The sequence below is a fragment of the Vigna radiata genome, chromosome 3 (assembly GCF_000741045.1).
Source record: "Vigna radiata var. radiata cultivar VC1973A chromosome 3, Vradiata_ver6, whole genome shotgun sequence".
NCBI lineage: Eukaryota > Viridiplantae > Streptophyta > Magnoliopsida > Fabales > Fabaceae > Vigna > Vigna radiata.
The window spans coordinates 3910769-3933440 of NC_028353.1; the positions used below are offsets into that span (position 1 = coordinate 3910769).

Genomic DNA, 22672 nt, shown 5'->3' on the forward strand with positions numbered 1-22672 from the left:
GGTTGCGGAAGAACGTGATCAAGAATTAATTTTCTTCTGATACCATGTTACAAAAGAAGACAAAATGAAATATTGTATTTCTTATACATAATAAGGAAAGAGTACAATTGATATATATAATTGTTCAGAGCAATATAAAAAAGGAATATAAGTATAAAAATATATAAACATAAATGCACAGATATGAACAGAGAATAAAATAATTCCAATAAAACTCTTACGCGTTTATGTTTCCAGACATATTTTTTTTTGCGTAAACTTGATAGAATTAATTGTGAAATTGGTAGGATCATGCAAAATCGTAAGTTTGAAGCGATTCTACGAGTTTGAAAGGAGGAAAATTAAGAAAAACAATGTCCTTTGATCTTTTTTATTATATATTTAATAAAATGCATCAAAATTAATGACAATAATCCAAGTATTTATGTTTTATAATATTTATTTTTATGAACAATATATATATAAATTTTATTTATTCAAAGTTATATAATTTTGTAAACTTATTTAAATTAAGATATTATTTATATAGTATTTTTCATCTGAAATAAACTCTTACGAGTTTACGAGTTGAATTTACGAATCGAGTTTACTCGAATCTCACGAGTTTACGTAGTTTGATAACCTTGCTGGTAATAAAGTAATGAGTAAATTCAACCATAGTTTTGGATAGAGTAATCGGGATTACAAAATTTAAAATTCAACTATAATTTTTCCATATTTTGAATTGTATCATATGGAAAGTAAATTTAAATTTTAGATTTATAGTTCGTAATATAAATTTATATTCTAAATTATAAATTTGTAATGTGAATTTGAAAAATAATTAAAAAGATAAATTATCTTTTAAATTATATAATTTATAATGTAAATTTATATTTTAGATGGTGTAATATTCAAGTTTGAAATATATTTTAGAATGTAAATTATATTTTGGATTGTAGAATTAATGATATAAATTTATATTTTAGATTTTAAGAAATTTGGAAATTGATGCAAAACTTTGAATAAGGGATGACTATGTACTTTCAGTAAAACTATGGGTGCAGGAAGAAATCTGTTTTTTCCATTGGTTTGTCTAGTGTGAAATAGAATTGTTGCTGTGTGGTTGGGCAGTGAGAGCAGAATGGCGGAGGAGGCTCCATCTCTGATTAGTCTCTGCATGGACGCTCTGACGCAACAACTTCTCCGTCCATTCGACGATCTTCTTCTTCCTTCCACCTACCATCTTCCTTCTCACTTACTCAACACCTTCATCGCGCGCTTGCCCCCTTTCGCTCTCCGCATATTCCAACACCACCTGTACCTTCCCTCACTCTATCATTCCTCCTTCAAACCTTTTTCTCTTTCCTTCTAACTGACCGTTTTCCATTTTCTGTTGTTGCCGGAACAGGCCGTTCGACGAGGATGGCTTTTCCCTCGACCACTCAACCAACAAGAGGAAACGCGCGGGGTTCGTAGGGTAAATTGCGTTCTCTAAGTGAATTGCGTTCTGGTTGTTGGTGATGGAGAATGTGGTTTCGTTTCAGGGATTGGAATCTGAATTCAGCTTGGGAGAGGTTGTTTCACCGGCGCTGGCCTCGGCGCGTTCAGCCGATTCAGCCAACGGATTGGCAGCAAATCTACTGGGAAATGCATTTGCAAGAGTATGTTAAATGCCATGTATAAATTAAGTGTTATGAAATGGGTTTGTTCAGATGAACATCTCTAGAAGAAAAAAAAACGAGGAAGAACAAATGAAATGTGTTTTTCTACAAGTTAAGATTAAATGGAGCATGTGTTAATTTGTAAAAGTTATTTCGAATTAGTTTCTTCAGAAACTAAATTTTTACTTGAATACGAGCTAGTTTTAGTTTGAAGAGAAATTTACGCTACTTTATTCTCTTTATTTTCATCTTCTAGAAGTGTCTGAAGTTTACCTAAGTAGGCCCTATTTTGGTTTCGTTCCAAATTTAATCTACTTGAAATAACAGTTGTTTAGATGAAGCGGCGGAGGTAGCACTACTCCCATCGTTTAATGGGTATATTGGTGACATACAGATTTCAGGTACTATGATTATGGATTTTTATTTACGTTATTGAAAATTTAAGTCTGAATTTGCCTTCCATTTCCAGGTTAGGCACAAGTATTTTCTCTTTTGAAAGTTGTTATGGAATGATTTAAGTTTGCTACTCCTTTGATACTGTTGCCTTTCCTGTTATCCTCGAAGAAGAAAATGCGATTGTGAGTATGTGGGACATTTGAGGATGAAATGTTATTGTTGTAGTAACTTCTAGGCATACAGATAATCTGTGTCACTTTGACGTATTGAATGTGGTCAGGATGTTGTTGACTGATGATAAATAATGATTGAGTGATTTGGATGATTGGAAGTTTCTTTAATTGCCTGATCATCCTTTTTTGCAGCAACCTTTAATTGTTTAAATAATTTCTAATACATCTCCTGCGTTTTGGGAGAAACTAAGCATTTGCTTTTCATTAATACCGTTACAGTTTCTTTAAGGTGTCCTCAACTTTGTTCGTAAATAATCTTATTATCAGGCTGCCCAACCAACCCACTTCATTCTCTCTTTCTATCCTTAGTTTTTTTGTTTTTTTGTTTTTTTTGTTTTTTTTTTGACAATTTACTGGATTTTATTTACTTTGGCCCTGTTTTTCCCAGACAGTACTCTTAAACATATTGGCTTTGTGGGGGACACAAGCCCTTCAACATGTGGCCATTCAAAATTGTCTTACCATTGCCGACAGTTTGGTAGCTATGCAAGGTTAGATGTAATTTTACACTGTCATAATTTATTTGGAAGTGATTGGTTAGGGTTTCCTTTAATAAAGGGGAGAGCCATGGATTTAACTTTTCTGTTCTTTGATACAGTGAAATACTTCAAAAGTTTATGTGTTGAATAGTTAGTTCCATCATTCCTTACTTATCTGTTTCAGATTCATCTCACTGGTTAAGCTGAGTTTTCAGTTAGTGTTGTCACTCGATGATAAGTGGGATATGATGGATAACCCCCAAACTACATTGATCACTTTGATGAGGTGAACCAGTGTAGTTTGGTTGTATCATTGTAGTGATTTGTATTTCTGCACATAAAAAAATCTAAAATCACTCATAAGATTATTCATAACTCACTTATGATTTAAATGCAAATTAAGTCAAAGCAATTCTTTAAAAGCATAATCTAGTCCAAATTGACTAAAGCTATAACAGTTGAAGAACTTACATTAACTAAAGATAAGGTCAAATTATAGTACATAAGTAGGTGTAGACCTCATCTTACAACTAGTTTTGTAAGGATGAGTTAAACTTAAAGCTCACTTTCTTAAGATGGTATCAAATTCATTCAGAGCCTATCCTAGTCAAGTTTCTTGGATCTCATGTCACATTAGGTTCCCCCGGTCACACATTCGAGATATCAAGTTTTAGACATGAGAGTGTGTGTTGAAGAGGTCACATTGATTAGAGATAAGACCAAATTATAGTATATAAGTGAGTGTAAAACTCATTTTACAAGCTGATTTTGTAAAGATGAGTTAGGCTTAAAGTCTACTTTCTTAAAATGGTATTAAAGTCATTCAAAGTCTATCCCGATCAAATTTGTTGTGCCTCACACACTATCAAGTTCCCCTTATCACACGCTTGAGATATCCAGTTCTCAGCATGAATGAGTGTTTTGAAGAGTTCATATTAACTAGAAGTAATGTCAAATTATAAGTATATGCAAACCTTACCTTAGGAGTTGGTTTTATAAGGATGAGTTAGACTTAAAGTCCGCTTTCTTAAAATAACAATGAAAAGGCACACCTAGATCCAACCAAATGCAAGTCAAGAGGTCAAACAAGTTTCAAAGGCAAATTTTAAAGAATAAATGGAGATGTTGCAGACCAACTCTCCCAAAACATTAATTGATAAGTGAATGGTTTTAATCTAGCACCCACTCACACAGGATTCCTTTTGGGATACCAAAGTCCACCCTGCCTTTGGCAATGATGATCAACTTCCTCAGACTTTAATACTTTCACGGATCAACTCTCCTAAAAGCACTAGATATTCAACGAGGATCATCAATGATTTTACGTCTAACATCTAACTGAGCAAAAGGAGAAAATCAGTGGTTTCAGTCCACAACAGGGCTATGAATAAATATCATTGAAATTAGAGGATAAAAAGGGAGCTTTGAATTCTGGACTGTTGGGTCACACACAATATAAATTCAGATCCTGTTTTTAGGGCTTTTTCTTTGATTGATAGGAGGTATAAAGTTTAGATGGTATTAGTAGACCGGAGTACCTCTTTATATTAGATACCATTGGCTACATAGTATTTTAGACGAGTAAAGTGACAAGATATCTGAAATAGTAGGATTTGGTCTGGTCCCATTAGGCATATCATCAAACTGGTTTCCCTCAGTCTGCCTGAGGCACTGGCTGTTTTCTGCTCTGCCTAGATGATGAGATGAACCACTTACAACACTGTTTTTGTCATTAGTTCAAAGTTTAATGCCGTCTTTTGTCTGTAGTAACAATGTATGATTATAGCCACGCTAGTAACTATGTTATATGTTTCTGAATTTTATCTTGGCCAATTATTCTGCACCTTATATTCCTTCGTCTTAATGCAGTTGTCTGAGGCTGCAAAATGTTCTATGTACTGCAGAAGCTAGTGTAAGTTGTATTTTATAGAATATTACATAGTTCATTTGGCTTTTATCTATTTGGAGTTATGGTTATTATATTTTCATAAGGTCAACACATTTGTAGCTTTTCCAAGCTTAAAACAAATGATAACATTTATTTTTGTCAATGTGAAAAATTAACATCATCAATTAATTAGAAATCGGCACTTTAATAACTTTAATAGTTATTTAAATGTTTACAGCTTAGCATACGTGATAGTTTAGACAATAAAAAAAACCTTTACGTTGATACACTAGTTACTCTTTATATTATAAAATTCATATTCTTTTGTAGTTTATTCATTTAGGATGTTACTGTGTTAGTAAAACAGTGTGTTGTCTTATGCTCTGACTTGTAGGTTTTGTTGCAAGAGTGTAAGCTGCAGAGTCTGATATTAAGATGTATCAGATCCAAGGAACAGGTAGGCTTCCTTCCTCCTATAGAGCTATAAAATCCATATTAAATAATTTGTAATTTTGTATTTGCCTATACATGATATATCTATCAAAATCTTTAATTGATTGTATTTTTTTCAAGATTTTCTCTTCCTTTGAAAAACCCTAAACCCTAAAGCAGGATGTTCTTAGAGCATCTTTAGAAGTAAATCTCAACAAAGATCTTAAAGATAATATCTCTTATTTACAAGATCTTGGGTTAGAAGTAGATATAAGATTTCCTGTATGGAGAATTAGTTCTTCTACAAGAACCCTAAAGATCTCCAAAATAATAAAAGAAATCATACTTTAAATTCTCTCGTACTACAAAATATTTCATAGGTGGACCTACAAGAAATTACTTACGATCTTAAAGTGAGATCTATCGTTAATGTAAAATTTGAATGAGATTTTTAGAAATATTATATTCTGTGGCATAACGGACCTACCAAAAAGTAATGCAAGATCCCAAAATAAGAACTTGCACTAAAGATTTTCATGATACTATTGTCTTGGGTGTAAGGATTTTGGGCTTTGTGTGAATGGTTAGATTATCTATGTTCAAGTTACTTGAATTAATTGGGTTGTCATATATATTATATGCTGATCGAAGTAAAGGTGACATACTATGACCCTTTTATGAATAGTTCACGATTAAGTAGAAAGACATATATGCTGATCAAAAAAACAAAAAAAAAAATAAAATAGAAAGACATATATGTTTCTCTCTCTCAATGGGACTAGATGATGATTTATATATTGAAATTCAACACCGTTTGCACAAAGAGGGGAATGTTCAAGTTTCATACTTGGTGCAGCACCTTCTAGATCCGGTGTTAAAATATATCTTACTTTGTAAATATGATTGATTATATCAATATTTTTTCAAAGTGTATAAAGTGCATCTTTATGACCTTATCAATTGTTTTCACAGATTGATGGATTATGCAAACTTCTTGCGCAACATTCTAGAACGTTAACATCTCTGGTATTTGTTCACTGCACATTCTCCACAGACTTTATCAATGCAATATTTGGTTCTTTCGTCATAGAGGGCGTACAAAAACATGGGATCCAACATTTGTCAATCATCTCTTCAAGTTTTCTTGAACCATGTGCAGTTTCTTTACCTAGTGGACTCGTGTCATTTTTGTCTTCAGGAAGGTAGATGAGTGTAAATTCACTTTTTTATTATTGGCAACTTTATTACACCTTGTAGTTTTCTTGATGGTTGATGTATTCCCTGAGTATTAATAACTACTTTAAAGACTTAATTTGATTTTAATGTAACTTGTTCGGAGGTTTTGCTAAGAATGAAGGGTTTTAGGATATATCCAGGCTTGGTCCATATGTTTTTATATACTTAATCTAGTCATATAATGAGAGAGATGTTCACATTGTAGTGTATCCAATTACATTTTAATCATATACCTCTATTTTTTTCTCTCACTTTCCATAATCTGCATAACTAAAGATCTGCTGATACATCTATTTCTCAAGGAATTCTGTGTCTAGTTGTTTCTTCATCTTTAATGTTTCAGTTTTTAAATTTTGACTTAATCAATAAGTAGTGGTTGCTACACTTATACAGCAAATAGTAGGTTATCCAAGATAACTAAAATCTTGGTAATCTTAATTTTTCTGTTTCTATATAATTATTTATATATGTATTGTTGCTGATGAATCAAGTGCATTCCCTCATTCATATATATATATATATATATATATATATATATATATATTATTTTTGCATACTATAACCTCTTGTTTTACATAAAACCAACACTAACATTAGATCAAATACTCCAGTCGATCTCCTACTATGTTTTTCTCATTGCAAATGATTCACTGGAATTTACATAGTTTAATAACTAGTTTCTAACAGTATTCTAGAAGGTGCTTATTTATTTTTATTGTAAATGCCACATGGTATTTAATTCTTCAATGTGTATAATAATCTTAAGTGTGTTGAGTGCAATTTACTCCAATTTTAAAAGTCTCTAAGCATATGTTTGTGTATGAAGTGTATTGTAGGGGCCATAACTGTGGGGAAAACATGGAAAAAGGAGAGAGTTGTTTCACTAGGACATGGAAACGTAATTGTGATACAAATATAATTTTAAAGGAGAAAGGACAAAGTGGGAAGTTCAGTGGGTGTATGAAAGGAAGAAGTGGAAACCTATTTTGTGGGGTACACCTACACACACCCAATGGTTAGGATCGTAATAGAAAGAATTCTTTCTTTGTTTTCAGTGAGAGAAAGGGAGAATATAGAGGGGAAGGGTGCGCACGTATTGAGGGGACTGGCATTTGGGGTAATTGGGAATGAGATTAGGATATCTCATGTGGTGAGCGTTTCTTTTCCTCTGTTTTGTTTAGGCAGAGTGAGCAATAATACAAGAATTTCTTTTATCCTTTCTCCTTCTCTGTGTCCATTGTTATTAATTGGTATTTAGAGCACAGTTTTGAGAGTGCATGGTCTTCATCCGCAACGGTATGAAGAAATGCATGGATGGACTCGAACAACATCAGGAGGAGCTGAGAAACTTGATTATCTCCTGCGCCTGGCTTAACAGTGGCAAACCCCACCAGTGGCGATCAAATCGAAGACAAAAGAGGAATGCAAAGGTGGATGGAAAGGTTGAAAAGTAAGGAGGGTTTAACCTCTAATTAATCCTTCAAGGTTTTGGGAAAATTAAGAGGATTGGATGTGCTAGTGTTGGTGGATTGCTGGGCTTCCGCTAATTTTATTTCAAAACAAATTAGTCACTCTCTTGGAGTTGGAAGTGGAGATGGGAACATGTTAAAAAGTAAAGAATAAAGGAATGTGGAAGCACCTAAATTTAGAAGTGCGAGGGATGTTAATTTAGCAAAAAAAACAAAAATTATAATGGAGTTGGGAGGAATGGATGTGGTGCTGGGAATGAATTGGTTATCAAGTTTGGGAGAAGCGAAGGCCAACTTCAGAAATTTGGAGCTGTCTTGGGGTCCTCAGAGGGAGAAGAGGGTGCTAAGAGGTGACCCTTCCCTATGCGAGTCTCAAGTATCATAGAAAGCACTGAAAAAAGCCCTTCACAATGAAGGTGAAGGATAAGTACTCTCATGCCAAGCTAATGGGTTGACTGAAAGAGAAGGAGGAAATTTGGAAAATCCAATAGTAGTTGCTATTTTGGAAGAATCTACAGATTTATTTTGAGAATGTGCAGGGCTACCTCCTAGAAGAGCTTGCGACCATGCAGAGGGAGCACATGTCCCTAACATAAGAAGTTACAAGTACCCCTATTATCAAAAGAATGAGATAGAGAAGTTTGTTAAGGAGATGCTGATTGCTAGAATTATACTTGAAAAAGAGTGACTTTATTATTTTCATTCATATCAATTACATTCTCCTTACCTCTATTTGTAGCAATCTAATCTTCTAAAAAAGGGAAATAAGGAAACAATATACTGAAAAATAATCTAAAAGATCCTACAAATATTTTCTCTAATTAGGAAGATTCCATAGATATTTTCTCTAATTAAGAAAATTCTATAGATATTTCCTCTAATTACAACACTCCTCCTCAAGTTGGTAAATGAATATAACTCATTCCTAACTTGCCTTCAAGATCTTCAAATATACTCTGAGGGAACCTTTTTGTAAAAATATCTGCTATTTGAAGTTCTATAGGAACATTAGTTGTAATTACAAAGCCTCTGTCTAGATTATCTTTGATGAAATGCCTGTCACACTCAATGTGTTTGGTCCTGTCATGTTGTACTGGATTATGGGCAATGCTTATGGCAGACTTATTGTCACAGTGTAGTTGCACAGGGTTGTCCACCTTGACTTTAAGGTCATCCAAAATGATTTTCATCCAAAGTCCTTAACAAGTTCCTTGAGCAAGAGCTCGGAATTAAACTTTTACACTAGAACGAGATACTCTATCTTGCTTTTTACTCCTCCATGTTACCAGACTATGTCCAAGAAACACACAATACTTAGAAGTAGATTTTTTGTCAGTAATAGAACTTGCATAGTCAGCATCAATATATATTTTCACAGTCAATGTGTCTTCCCTTTTGAATAATAGCCCATTTCGTGTTTCTTTAAGGAGATTAAGTACATATTTTCTTTGGAAGATGAAAATTCCGTTCTTGGAGTAAGCAACCTTTATTCCAAGAAAATAATTGAATTTTCCAAGGTCTTTCATTTCAAATTGGGTTGTCAATTTTTCTTTTAACGCCAATTTGTTTGTTTCATCATCTCCTACGATAATCATATCATCCACAAAGACAAGCAATAGAGTGAGTTTATTAGTAGAAGAGTGCTTTATGAATAGAGTATGATCTCCTTGTCTTTGTCTGTATTCCAAGGAAACCATTACTTTTGTAAATCTTCCAAATTAAGACCATACAATGCTTTTTTTAGGAGGCATACCTTGTTTTTTTCATTTTTCACTTCAAAACCTGGGTGAATCTCCATGTACACTTCTTCTTCTAGATTTCCATGAAGAAAGGCATTCTTCACATCCAACTGGTGTAAGTCCCATCCAAAATGAGTAGCCAAAGCGAGAACAACTCGAACTATATTCCTCTTTGCCACTGGGGCAAACGTTTTCTCATAGTCAATCTCATAAGTTTGGGTATATTCTTTTGCCACCGACCTAGCTTTATATCTTTCTATTGCCCCATCTGCCTTATGTTTCACTATGAATATCCATCTACACCCTACTGCCTTCTTATCTCTTAGCTTATCAACAATTTGCCAAGTTGAATTTCTTTTAATGCATTCATCTCTTCTTTCTTCATGGCTTGATTCCAATGTTCAAGTTTCATGGCCTCTTGGATTAAGGTAGGAATTTATGTGGAACCAATGACAACAATAAAGCTTTTATGCTTATCAGAGAGATTTTTAATGCAAACATGTTGAGAAATAGGATATTTAGCACATGATTTTCTTTCCTTTCTCAATGCAATGAGTAAATCCTCAGTAATACTTACCTCCTCATTGTTATCTTCAGGGATCCCTACCTCCGGATTAGACAATTTTTCTTGCTCAAGAGTCAAAGTGGGTTGTTTTCTTCTTTCATATTATTTGCCAAAAAATTTGTAAATCATTGGTTCATCCCACTTTATCCTTAAGTCTTCCAATATAATCTTTAGCCATAAAAGTTAACATATTCCTTGGGCCATTGCTCGAAATTCTGCTTCAGCACTAGATCTAGCTACCACACTTTGTTTTTTGCTCTTCCAAGTTACTAGGTTTTCACCAAGAAAGGTACAATATCCAGTAGTTGACCTCCTATCCACAGCTGAACCTGCATAATTAGCATTTGTATATGTCTCAAGACTGGCATTCTTATTTCTTTTGAACAAAATTCCTCTTCCCGGAGTCCCTTTTAAATACTGACAATTCTGAGTGCAGCTTGTAAATGTGCTTCCTTTGGTTGGTGCATAAATTGGCTAACTAAGCTCACAGCAAAGGCAATATCTGGCCTAGTATGAGATAGGTAGATGAGTCTTCCCACAAGTCTTTGGTACATTTATTTATCCACAGAAACATCCTCCTCTGCACTTCCCAACTTTATATTTGGGTCAACAGGTGTACTTGCTAGTATGAGATAGGCTGTTTTATTTGTCTCCTGTAGCAAATCAATGATATACTTTTGTTGGGATATGAAGATTCCTTTCTTGGAATGGGCTACTTCAATCCCCAAAAAATATTTTAGCTTCCCNAAAGTCTTGATTTCGAATTCCTTGGCAAGGCATTGGCTCAACCTTTGTTGTTCCTTTTTATCATTCCCAGTAATAATTATATCATCCACATAGACCAATAGTATTGTTACTCCCCTTGAATCAGAATGTTTGATGAATAAAGTGTGGTCCCCTTGACTCTGTTTGTATTTAAGACTTGTCATAACTTTGGTAAATCTCCCAAACCATGCTCTAGGTGACTGTTTCAACCCGTATAGCGCCTTTTTTAATTTGCAAACTGTGTTGGCCTCAATCTGTCCCGTATACCCGGGTGGTATTTCCATGTATATTTCTTCTTCAAGATCCCCATGTAGGAATGCATTTTTTACATCAAATTGCTGCAGTTCCCAATTGTAGTTTGCTGCCAACGACAAAATTACTCTAACCGTGTTCATTTTGGCAACTGGTGCAAAAGTCTCTAAGTAATCCACTCCATATGTTTGGGTGAATCCCTTGGCTACCAACCTTGCCTTATACCTCTCAATAGTCCCATCAGCCTTGTACTTCACTGTATAAACCCACTTGCACCCAACAACCTTTTTTCCAGGTGGTAGGGAGACTAGCTGCCAAGTATTGTTTTTCTCCAACGCCTCCATTTCCATGTCCATGGCTTGTTTCCATTTTTTGTCAACTAATGCCTCAAATACAGAAGAAGGTGTAGTTGTGGTGTTTAGGCTTGTGAGAAAGGTTTTATGGGTAGGTGAGAATTTTTCAAAGGATAGATAATTTGTCAAGGGGTAAGGTTGTGGTTTGGTGCATGTTCTGGTTCCTTTTCTAAGAGCAATTGGAAGGTCTAAATCATCATCTATCTGTTCAATAGGTTTTTCAGAAGGAAATTCATCACAAGCAATAGAGTTAGAATTTATAGGATCAAAAGGAATTACCTCACGTAATGTTGTAGGGTTGGATTCTTGAACATGAGTAGATCTTGGAATGGCCTTTCCTCTTCGTGTGTACACCAAATTTTTCCCAACAAACCCTACAAAAGTTAGAAGTGGGTTTTAGGCCTAACTCAGCCCTACAAAACCGGCTTGTAAGGTGAGGTCTGCACCCCACTTATATATTATAAATTGGCCTTATCTCTAGTCGATGTGGGACTTCCAACACACCTCCCTCACGCCGAGGTATATACATTTCGAGCGTGAGACTGGATATTAATGGGTGGTCCGATAACGGTCCAATAGCGGGTGAAACAATATGCCCAACAAATATTGCTAGAATAGACTCTAACCATAGCTCTGATACCATCTTGAATTCAGGAGAGAGAATATATTATTTTTTGTTATTTATCTCCTTACATGGATTAGATATATATACAAGAGTGAGCAGCCTATTCTACGGAACAAATCCCTAAAATTGTGGGATTGTTATTCTAATAATAATAGCAAGATTCAGGGAATATAACAAATTTACATGGAAATAATATTTAAAGTTTCCTAAAATATACTTTGACACAAAATATGCACATTTCTTAGCCTTAGCACACCCTTATAGTGCTAAAGAAGTGGCTGAATCGTTCTTAAAGGAAGCGGAAAAACTTCATGGATTTCCGAGTTAATTGTTTCAGACAGAGAACATCTTTACAAGTTCTTTCTGGACAAAGTTGTTCAAATTGGCCGGGACTAAATTGAAATTTAGCTCAACTTACCATCCTCAAATGAATGGTCAAACTGAGGTGATGAATAAGTGCTTGGAGACCTATCTCAGATGCATGACAGGGACAAAATCTCGGCATTGGCATAGATGGTTGAGTTGGGATGAGTTTTGGTACAATACCAATTACCATGAAGCTACAAAAATGACTCCTTTCAGGGCCCTTTATGGGAGAGATCCCCCTCCTGTGATGCGAGGAGATTTGCCAACTACTCCCATGGAAGAAGTGTCCTCCATGATGCAAGAGAGGAATGAGATGTTGACTGAACTCAAAGACCACTTATTGTAAGCTCAAAACTGCATGAAGTAGCAAGCAGACAAGCATAGAAGAAAGGTGGAATTCAAGATTGGAGATTGGGTTTGAAGATCCAACCGTATAAACTTAAAAAATTAGCCAAGAGAATTAATCAAAAGTTGAGTCTGGGATATTATGGGCCCTATGAAATTAGTGACAGAGTGGGAGAGGTAGCTTATAAATTGAAGTTGCCAAAAGGTAGCAAGGTCCATCTAGTTTTTCATGTTTCCTTATTAAAGCCAATCGTGTCAACAAAAGTAACAGTGCAACCACTTCCTTTGTGTATAACTGAGAATTGGGAGGTGGAAAAGCAATCAGAAGAGATTCTAGCTTTTAGGGAAGGAGAAGGAGATGTCGCGGAGGTGTTAGTGAAATGGAAGGGTATGCCGTCATGTTAAATTTGTGGGAATCTCTACAAGAGATGGGGAATTACTTCCCAGAACTTCATCTTGAGGACAAGGTGAAAATTATGGGGGACGTAGTTGATATAAAATATTTTTAAAGGAAAAATAGCAAAGTGGGAAGTTCAGTAAGGTGTATGGAAGGAAGAAATGGAAACCTATTTCGTGGGGTTCATCTGCACACACCCAATGATTAGGATCGTAACAGAAAGAATTCTTTCTCTGTTTTGAGAAAGAGAAAGCTGAGAATATAGAGGGGAGGAATGAGCACGTGTTGAGGGGGCTGGCATTTGGGATAATTTGGAATGAGGTTAGGCTATCTCGTGTTTGTGAGCGTGTTTTTTACTCTGTTTTGTTTAGGCAGACTGAGCAATAATACAATAATTTCTTTTATCTTTTCTCCTTCTCTGTGTTCATTGTTATCAAATTGATTTTCTGAACACCACTCCAACACACGCTGTTTATTAATCTCTTCAAAAGTATTATTTCAAACATTCGCAACTGTTTGCATAATATTTTTTATGTCGTTTGCTGTATTTCACTTGGACATGTAACTAGATAATAGTTTTTCTGTCTATTGAGTATTTGTATTCATTCATGTTACATTCTTGCTAATGCTGTTAATAGGTCCTTATGCTCATTAAAATTATCTGACAACCACCATGGACGGACTTTTGCCAAAGATCTTTTAGTGACGCTTCTCAATCTTTCCTCTAGCCTATCCGTCCTCGACCTTTCTGATAATAAAGTAAGGATTTCATCAGCATATGCATTCTATATTTTGTCGTTGTTACTGTTGGCTGACAGAAAGTTCCGTGCACATGCTTCAAGATAGCTGGATCGCTTTCTGACTTTAACAGGAGATTCTTGAGTGATTCACATCTGTGTTTTGGAAGTGGAAAGTCGTTGAAAATGCTGCGAGTACTCACTCTGAGGTAGCCCCGTACTAAATAATATAGTTGTATTTTTTTGTGTAATGTTAGAACTATAAAATCATCTTTTATTGGCTGTGATGAATAATAGAACGTGTATTAAAAATTAATGAAGTGGTTTTTCTGTAAGCTTGTTTCGTATATATTTTCATCGCCGTCAGTATATGATGAAGAAAAAGATTTTTTAATCCGTTTATAGCGTTGTAGGGAAAACAATTTAGGAAAAGAGGATGCAGAAAGTCTTAGGTATGCACTTGAGCATTTGCCTAACTTGGAGGAGCTGGATATAAGTGACAATTCAATTGAAGATGAAGGAATCAGGTCAATTGAATTTCTATTTCTAGTTATTGTTTGAAGTTATGAAATTAGACTATAGTCTCTAATTTTGTATCATCTTACAGGAATTTAATTCCCTATCTTGTTGGAGCATCTGAAACGTGTCATCCCATTAAGTGTTTGAAGTTAGATAACTGTGATTTGTCCTGCTTTGGAGTGAATCATCTTCTACATGTCCTTTCTTCTTTCAAAGGGCCATTGAAGTCTCTTTCTATTGCTGACAATTACCTTGGCAGGTTTGTGTACAGCACTAAAATCTCATTTTATCACCGAATTCATCCATACATTTATATTTTGACTTTTCTTACATAGTCAAGTAACCGAAGCATTGGGAAAATTTTTTAGTACCCCAATCGAAGTACTTGACATCGCAGGCATTGGCTTGGGTTCTGAGGGTTTTCAAGAGCTTCAAAATCTAATAAAAGAAGAGCTTAAACTGGTGAAAATTAATATAAGGTAAAGATTTATATGTAATGTTCTGCCAATTGCTTTTAACGTTGCACATACAATCACGTGACATGTTTGCTTATTTGTTCAGCAAAAACCGTGGTGGGATTGAAACTGCCAAATTTTTGTCCAAACTTTTCTCACTGGCTCCACAACTAGTTGAAGTGAATGCAGCCTGTAATCTTATGCCAATAGAATCACTGGCCATCGTCTGCTCTGCATTAAAGTTTGCAAAAGGTATGTTAGTGTCAGTTCTTCTGGGTGACCACTTGGCTCATTTATCCTTGCCGCTGGTTGTAACTTTGTGTATATAGTTTGATAAGCTGCTTAAGTTTACCCACTAAACTCCCATTTCTGCCTACGTGTCCGCCATCTACTGGTATATATTATGGTCAAAAGAAGCTACTAACTTCGGATAAAACATCACTCCTAGTTCAACCTAGGCTTTTACTAGAAGAGAGTACTTGATGTATGTGTTTCTTCTCGGACAGTGAAGCCATTTTAAATCTAAATAACCTAAGTATGCTTTGAAGTCAATAATTTTTGTTTTCTTCTGATTAACTCTTTTAGTTATCTTGCTTTAGGTAATGTTCAGCACGTGGATTTGACAGGACATATATGGGACTATAAGCCAGAGCACATTTCCCTATGCACTGAATTTGTACATAATGAATTACCTATATTGATTCTTCCATCATCATCAATCTCTGCTGCACCTCACGACCATGATCCTTAGTATTAGAATTTTGTTCGAGTTCAATTTATGTTGCTGGGCGATCAATAATCGTTTTTATTTTTTTCTTTATAACTTTGTATGTTAACCCAGTTTTATGCATAATGCTTTCAAATATTCTATTGGCTGTTCCATGCCTTGATGGTTCACTTCACTGTACAAATAAGTTAGGGAAGGGAAGTTTAACTTCTGTAAATATTGATTGAGCCCTTGTGTTTTGTAATTTCTAATGTATATTGTAGTTCATTGAAAGCTGTGTAACATAACATGCACAATCTGATGTATCAACTCACAAGATGCAACAAAAGCACTTGTTTCGGGGTTATTTTTATATGAACAGTTGTCGTGGTGGTTAGGAAATTTACAGCTCGTTTCTATTTGAACAATTATTCTTGTTGCATTGGTTTTGTTTGAAAGCCTGTGACTGCTTTCCTATCTCCCGAAATTGCAATGTATCCCTTCCTGGATAGCAAATCAATCCGTAAACTGATTTAGAGGAAGTTGCCATGATGTCAAATCACAGGCTCAGATCCATTTGCGTTGGAATGTAAGTGTCAATGTTACATGCTTTCTAATACATGTGAATGTGGCCCTGCTGGTTTGTTATTTTGTGCGGTTTGTTGAAGTTTTTTCCCTCCCTCCCCCCACACTTGTATTTGGAAATACTGACGTATCCTTGTCTGTGATCTCAACGCATATTTGGAAAGTTTTGGAAAATCATGTGGAATTTTCACAGCGGTTTTGGCTTGAGATTAATTTGTAATGACATATCTTGCACCAACCAGACCACCACCACCCATGCAATAATTGAATTGCTGCACATTGATAGTGACATTTTAGATATTTCGGAATCTTAATTAGCAACAAATTAGATCTTTAACAAGTAATGCTGTGATTAACCTCTTAAAAACTCTGATATGAAAAGGATAAATTTGTTTGTTTTTTTATTTATGTTTTCTGTACAGTGATAATGTCGGAATCTAGGTATTTCCCCCCGGGTAAAGGGGGTTTCTTAAATGTGAGTTTTAACTTTAACATTCGTGCGGGTCCCCTCAAAGTTATTGGTTTTATAATAGACCTCACCTCATTATCCTTCATTGTCGGATCTGGACCTGCATCATCACAGTAGCAGAAGAAAGTAACTATCTTAGTCATTGTGATATGAAAGATGAAAAAGACACCCTACCCATGAATGGGTGGACAGTGGAATCCCTGAAGAACAGTACGAGGAAGCAGGTGCACTGTGACATTAATTGTGCTCTTACACTTTAGTCCTCTCATTATACCAATGTAAACATTCCTTCGTTAAACTTAATTAGACTGACTCAACTATACATATGTGGGTGGGTCATAATCGAATGGAGACTAACAATTGTTCAAGTACCTAACTTTTATGTATCGTCACTTTCTTTTTATTGTATAATTCTTTTGCCCCTCAAACCAAGTGAATTGCATGAAGGCTATGAAGTAGGTGTATGAAAGGTCAATAAGGTCACTTTTGTCCCTTGCAATATCATCAATGTGCAGTTTCAATCTCTACTTTTTTATATAACAATCAAATTTCTCCCCATTCACATGTCTACTGTCTAATTCAGCTTGGTGGGTAAATTATATACTTCAGACAAACGTGGAATGTGATATTTCAGATGTAAAAAAAATCATGTTATGCAGGAAAATCATTGACCCACATTTATGAAGTCTGTTAGTAATTTAGCAATGGAGTAATAGAGGAAAGTGATATTTCAGATGTAAAAAAAATTAGAAAATCTGATTCCTGTAAAAAAAATATATATATTGGAGAATAAAAATGACCAAATGGGTTTGTCAAGTAATATGATTATTTCATAAAGTCCAGATTTCACGTATAAAGGTTTTAGATCACAACTTACCAACTATACAGATTCTTAAATCATAAGGAATTAGTTTGAACATAGTAGACAACAAATGTCTCATTCCAATTTTACGAGATGCCACAAAAGATTGTAACATGGTGTCCCTACACCTTAAAATACACAACACTCGCTTCAGCCACCCTGTAAAGATGACAACTTTATTTATTTATTCGCTTTATTTTGGGTTTAATTTAATTGAACTCAAACATTGCTACTATATAAAAGCTAACGACTAACGTGATCAAGCAAAAGCAAAAGTGCACAACTCTTTTTACAAAAAAATAATAATAAAAAAAAATCGAATATTCTTTTAATTTTATAAAATCTTGAAGTATGTCCAAAACGGGTTGTTAACTAGGCTCTGTCACGAAGCTATCCCACCTTTTTTTTTTTCTTGGCTGTTTTCATCATCCAATGTCAATACTCATTCCTTGTAAAAAATTCCATTCAACATTTAACAAACTTTATATAATAATGGCATTGAGAGACCCGTGAACAAACATTTTTATGTTTTTTCTTTTGTTTATCTGGTGGAACTTCTTATCTGTTTTAATTGGAGTGCTAACCATGATTACGTTGTGAAAATAAGAAGATGATACAATGAATAAAGGAAGCATCTGAATGTCTAGTTTACACGCTGCCATTACACGACAAGAACAAGTGAGACTAATTTTCCATCCATGTTTGCATGTTTGAATAAATTTCATGTCCCTTCACAAATTGGAAACAGAAGTTGCACCACAGTTCAAGAGATAATAAGCTGAGTAGGTGAGGCTCCATAGTCAGATGTTGTTGATAAATTTATGTCATCACTACTCTTACTTCTCATCAGCATAACAATTATTGTGATTGTGTAATAATTTTAAAAGTCTTCTGAAAGCAATTTCAAGACTCAGCTCTGTTTTCTGTCTGTAACACTTTTGGAATTGCTCCTTCTTATAGGAAATTCTTCATCTCAAAAGAAAATGTTATATCAACCGACACAGTCTCTGCACTGTCAGATTTGGTTAAAGGTACAACTGTGAACAAACATCTTATCTGGAATCAGATATGTTAAAATGGAGATAATTAATTTTATTAGGTGAAATATCATTTTTCATTCCATAAAAAACCACAAAAATATGTTACAAGCTTCTCTTTTGAATTTCAAATTAATGAATGGTTGAGTCATTCGTAATTCTTTTCAGCTAACCAGAGGGATAAATAACATCAGTAGATTATTGTATGGAAAAATAAAATGAACTTTTACAACTTTCATGGAATGGATGCTTATGATTTATTGAGTTAATAAACTTTCTTCTTCCTTTCATTATTTTATAATAATTTTCAAACGAAATTTTAGTTCTCACTTAATAAAGAGTGAATTAAGAAAAAAACGTTTTGGGGTCAACGAATTCAAACCCTAATCCCTCTTTTTTAATATCTGTCAAAACATTGTCAGATAATCTATTTTTTTTTTTCACAATTGTAACATCACTGTCACACAATAAGATAAATTGCACAGGTCATTAAGTTTTGTCTAAGAGAGAGTTATACCATTTAATTTTTGATTTAGCAAAAAGGATTAATTTGATCTGTTTTTTCAAAAGTTAGAATCATTTATTACTTTTTAAAAAAGATAAAACCATTTTAAACACAACATCTTTTTAAGAGAAAAAAAGTATTAAGTCTTGTATTAATATGTAAATATAAATAAAAAAGAATGATAGAATAGTCACATCCCCTACTAAAAACTTAATTAAAAAATATGATAAATTTGAAACACATTAAAAAAGTTTAATAAAAACAGTTAAAAGTAATTAATTTTACTCCTTAACTTGCACAAGACTACTCATTCCTTTTCTTTAACTTCCCCTCCTTTAGCAGAGGAAAACATTTATACGTTTTCTTAGTCAAATTTCTTCTCTCATCCAATTTTTTTTCTCATGAATTAATGGTATCAAATATTTTTTTATCTTAGATTTTAAATCTCTTAAGTTTTATCTCAATTTTAAAAAATTATATCATATTAAAAATAAATAAATCTATATTTAAAATATGATAAAAATAATATATATATATATATATATAATTATAGATATAGTTAAATTGTATCTCAATAAAATAATTAAGTTAGTATTATTATAAAAAACAAAAATTACAAAAGCTGAGATACTACCTTCGGAGCGTTTACAGGAAAAGATAGTTTTCCATTCTCAATGTCTACACATTCAACTATGAAAATACATCAATTAGTTGTATTTACCTCAATTAAAAATAATCTCAGTTACTCTAATTAAACAAGTCTTCATTCACCACAACTTTAATTGCCCAATTTATTGTTGAGTTGTCAAAGTAAATAAATACATTAGTGATTATCCTAATTAATTCAGAGAAATACTACTTATTTAAATTAAAACACATGTCAGTTGTAATTATACAATTACTTAAAATCAGAATACATCAATTAAATTATCTTACTTTTTTATAAGTTGAAAAGATGAATTTCCATAAAAAAAAAAATCATTTTCTTCTCATTATCTTTCTACACCAAGATTTGAATCAAATGATTCAATTAAATACATTATATAATAAATAAAACCGACTTTAAAAGAATTACAGCACATTTAATTTGTTTTAATATTTTAAAAATATTTCCTTTTACGATTTTCTTCATAAATTATTTTGAAATAAATACACTTAACGTTTCCTGTGTTTGGATTTAGGAATAACGAAATTGAGCAACTACATAAATCGAGAATGAAAGCAAGCTCGGTTTGACAAAAACATCAATTTAGTTTTTGTGAAACCGTAATTAAAAGACATTAATTGCGCATAGTTATGAGCATTAAAATATGTTACAAGCGATGACAAAAATATTTAATATATATTTTTGTGTTGTACATGATAATCCTTTCATATTTCTGTCAAAACTTAAAATTAAAAGGAAATGAAACGTTATTTTCTCTTAACTTTTCCTTATATTATATAGATAGCAAGGTGGTGATTTAAAAGTCTTGAAAGAAATTGTATGTTTTATGGCTCAAATGTTATTATATAACTTTATAGTCATTTTTCATGGCACAAGTATTATTATATTATTTTAGTTCTTTTTAGAAGTTTTAATCTAATTTAGTTTTATAATTTTAAAAAAAGTGAATTTAAAATTTTTCAAGTAAATATTTAAATTTATTTGATATTTTAAATGTATTTCATGATATTATTAAAGTTATTTATATTATTTAATATATTTTTGTCTAAAATATCAAATAAATATAGTAATTAAATTGAATTAAAGTTAAAAAAAACTAATATTTACATTTTAAATCATACAAATTAAATATTATTTCAACGGATTCAAAAATTTGAGAAAACTAAAATAAACATCAAAATTAAAATATTTTATTTAAATTTTTTTTCCTGAACCTTATATATACAAAAATTATTTATCAAAATATTATAATTATATTAAGAAAATTATTTTAACTCATTAGATATCCTTTTTACTATAAATAACAAATATTTGATACTAATAATAATTAAATTAATTAATTTAAAATTACATACAAATTATTATTGCAACCATTCAAGAATTTAAAAACTTAAAACAAACTTTTAAAATAAAATATTTTATTTTAAATCTATTTTCTAAACTTTTTTTATTCAAAAATTATTTATTACATTATTATAATTATATTAAAAAAATTACTTTAACTCATTAAATATCATTCTTAATATCAACAAAATTATTTAATATCGATAATAATTAATAAAATTTCGTTCTCAAACATTGAAATTAATTTAATAAAAATATGTTTAAGGAGATTTTGAATTTTGTAAATTGATAATATTTAAGCTCATTTCGTTAAATGATAAGAAACCACTATTACATGGAAATAAGATTTAAAAACGTGAAATTATTTAATTAGAAACGTTGTTAGGAAGAAAAGTTAAAAACTTCTTACTATAAACAAATTTTAGATTTTGAAATTGTAAATTTAAAATTTTGGAAAGAAATATCAAAAGTAATGAGTGGTTCCCAAGTAATGGAAGAGGACAAGGTAACATCACATCAAAGACTATCTTCATCACTAATCACACCCATAAGCCTTTGAAATTTCAAGGGTTACCCAACAACATTTAACAACTTTGCACGGAGAATCATCACCAAACCATAAATCACGAACAAGAGAAAACCCTAAACCATGCTAACCTTCGAAATCGTAAATTCTGCCATTATCAACGTCGTTCAAGCTTCTCGTCGCACCATTGTCATCTTCATCTTCGTCCAACCCTACGCCACCACTAAGACTGTCGCAAAGCCTCCTCGCGTGTTCATCTTCCACCTCCAATAAATTGAACTCATCTTCATCATGTCATTAACCGCGACAAAACCTAAAACGTTAATCTCGCGACCTTCATGCGCAAATAGCGCAAAATCTTAGTGCATCATGAACTGCTCCCTCGTCCTCTACCGTTTTTGCTCCCTAATCGAACTTGCAACAAAACCTATGAAACAAAAACTATAATCTCCATTGTGCCTAAAACCGTTTTAAACAAGACGACTAAATTGAAATTCTTATACTAATACAAATAAGGAAGGTTTAAATCATAAAAAATATATTAGTACTAAAGTAAATTTTGAAGTTTTTTTTCTTAAACACAACTTTCTAATTAATTTGCTGAAAACAATTTTTTTAAGTTTTTATTTGTCTTAAACCTAATTTTATAATTAATTTAATAAAGAAACATTTTTATTAATTTTTTTAGATGTTTTCTTAAAGTCTAAAATAAGCACTTTACCTTCTTAACCTTTAAACCGATCCTAAACATCCTTAACTTTTATTTTTGTCGAAAGTTAGCATGAAATTCTAAAATACCCACAAGACCCGTATTTTTCTCCCTCTTCATCAGTTTTTGAAACACTAGAACATACCGAATCTTAAAAAACCACATCACTTACTTTTTCTTTTATTTATTTTTTCTGTTGACTCCCAGCCTTTGAAACAAAACATATACCGCAATTTTTGTTTACCCGTATTAAGAAAACTTAACACCATTATTACATAACAATACCCAAACAATAAAGAAATCGCGCTGTTGAAAGTCTTATTTAATTACGTTTACACTTTTTCCTTTAGTACTACACATCTCATTAA

At 32.8% G+C, this 22672-nt stretch overlaps 1 protein-coding gene across 2 annotated transcripts; it reads left to right on the plus strand.

Annotated features, from left to right (window-relative positions):
* The first annotated feature begins 1075 nt into the window (after positions 1-1075).
* On the plus strand, positions 1076-16002 carry LOC106757880. Of its 2 annotated transcripts, none has more exons than XM_014640718.2 (15): positions 1076-1299; positions 1391-1459; positions 1527-1643; positions 1971-2044; positions 2661-2763; positions 4621-4663; positions 5034-5096; positions 6044-6273; positions 13822-13942; positions 14026-14129; positions 14334-14447; positions 14528-14698; positions 14775-14918; positions 15001-15146; positions 15494-16002. In XM_014640718.2, the coding sequence occupies exons 1-15, from the start codon at positions 1124-1126 to the stop codon at positions 15643-15645; spliced, it is 1827 nt and encodes a 608-aa protein (XP_014496204.1). In that variant the 5' UTR covers positions 1076-1123; the 3' UTR covers positions 15646-16002. The 2 variants fall into 2 exon arrangements, with proteins under 2 accessions (XP_014496204.1, XP_014496205.1); XM_014640719.2 differs by having other exon boundaries at positions 1391-1450.
* Positions 16003-22672: the final 6670 nt, after the last annotated feature.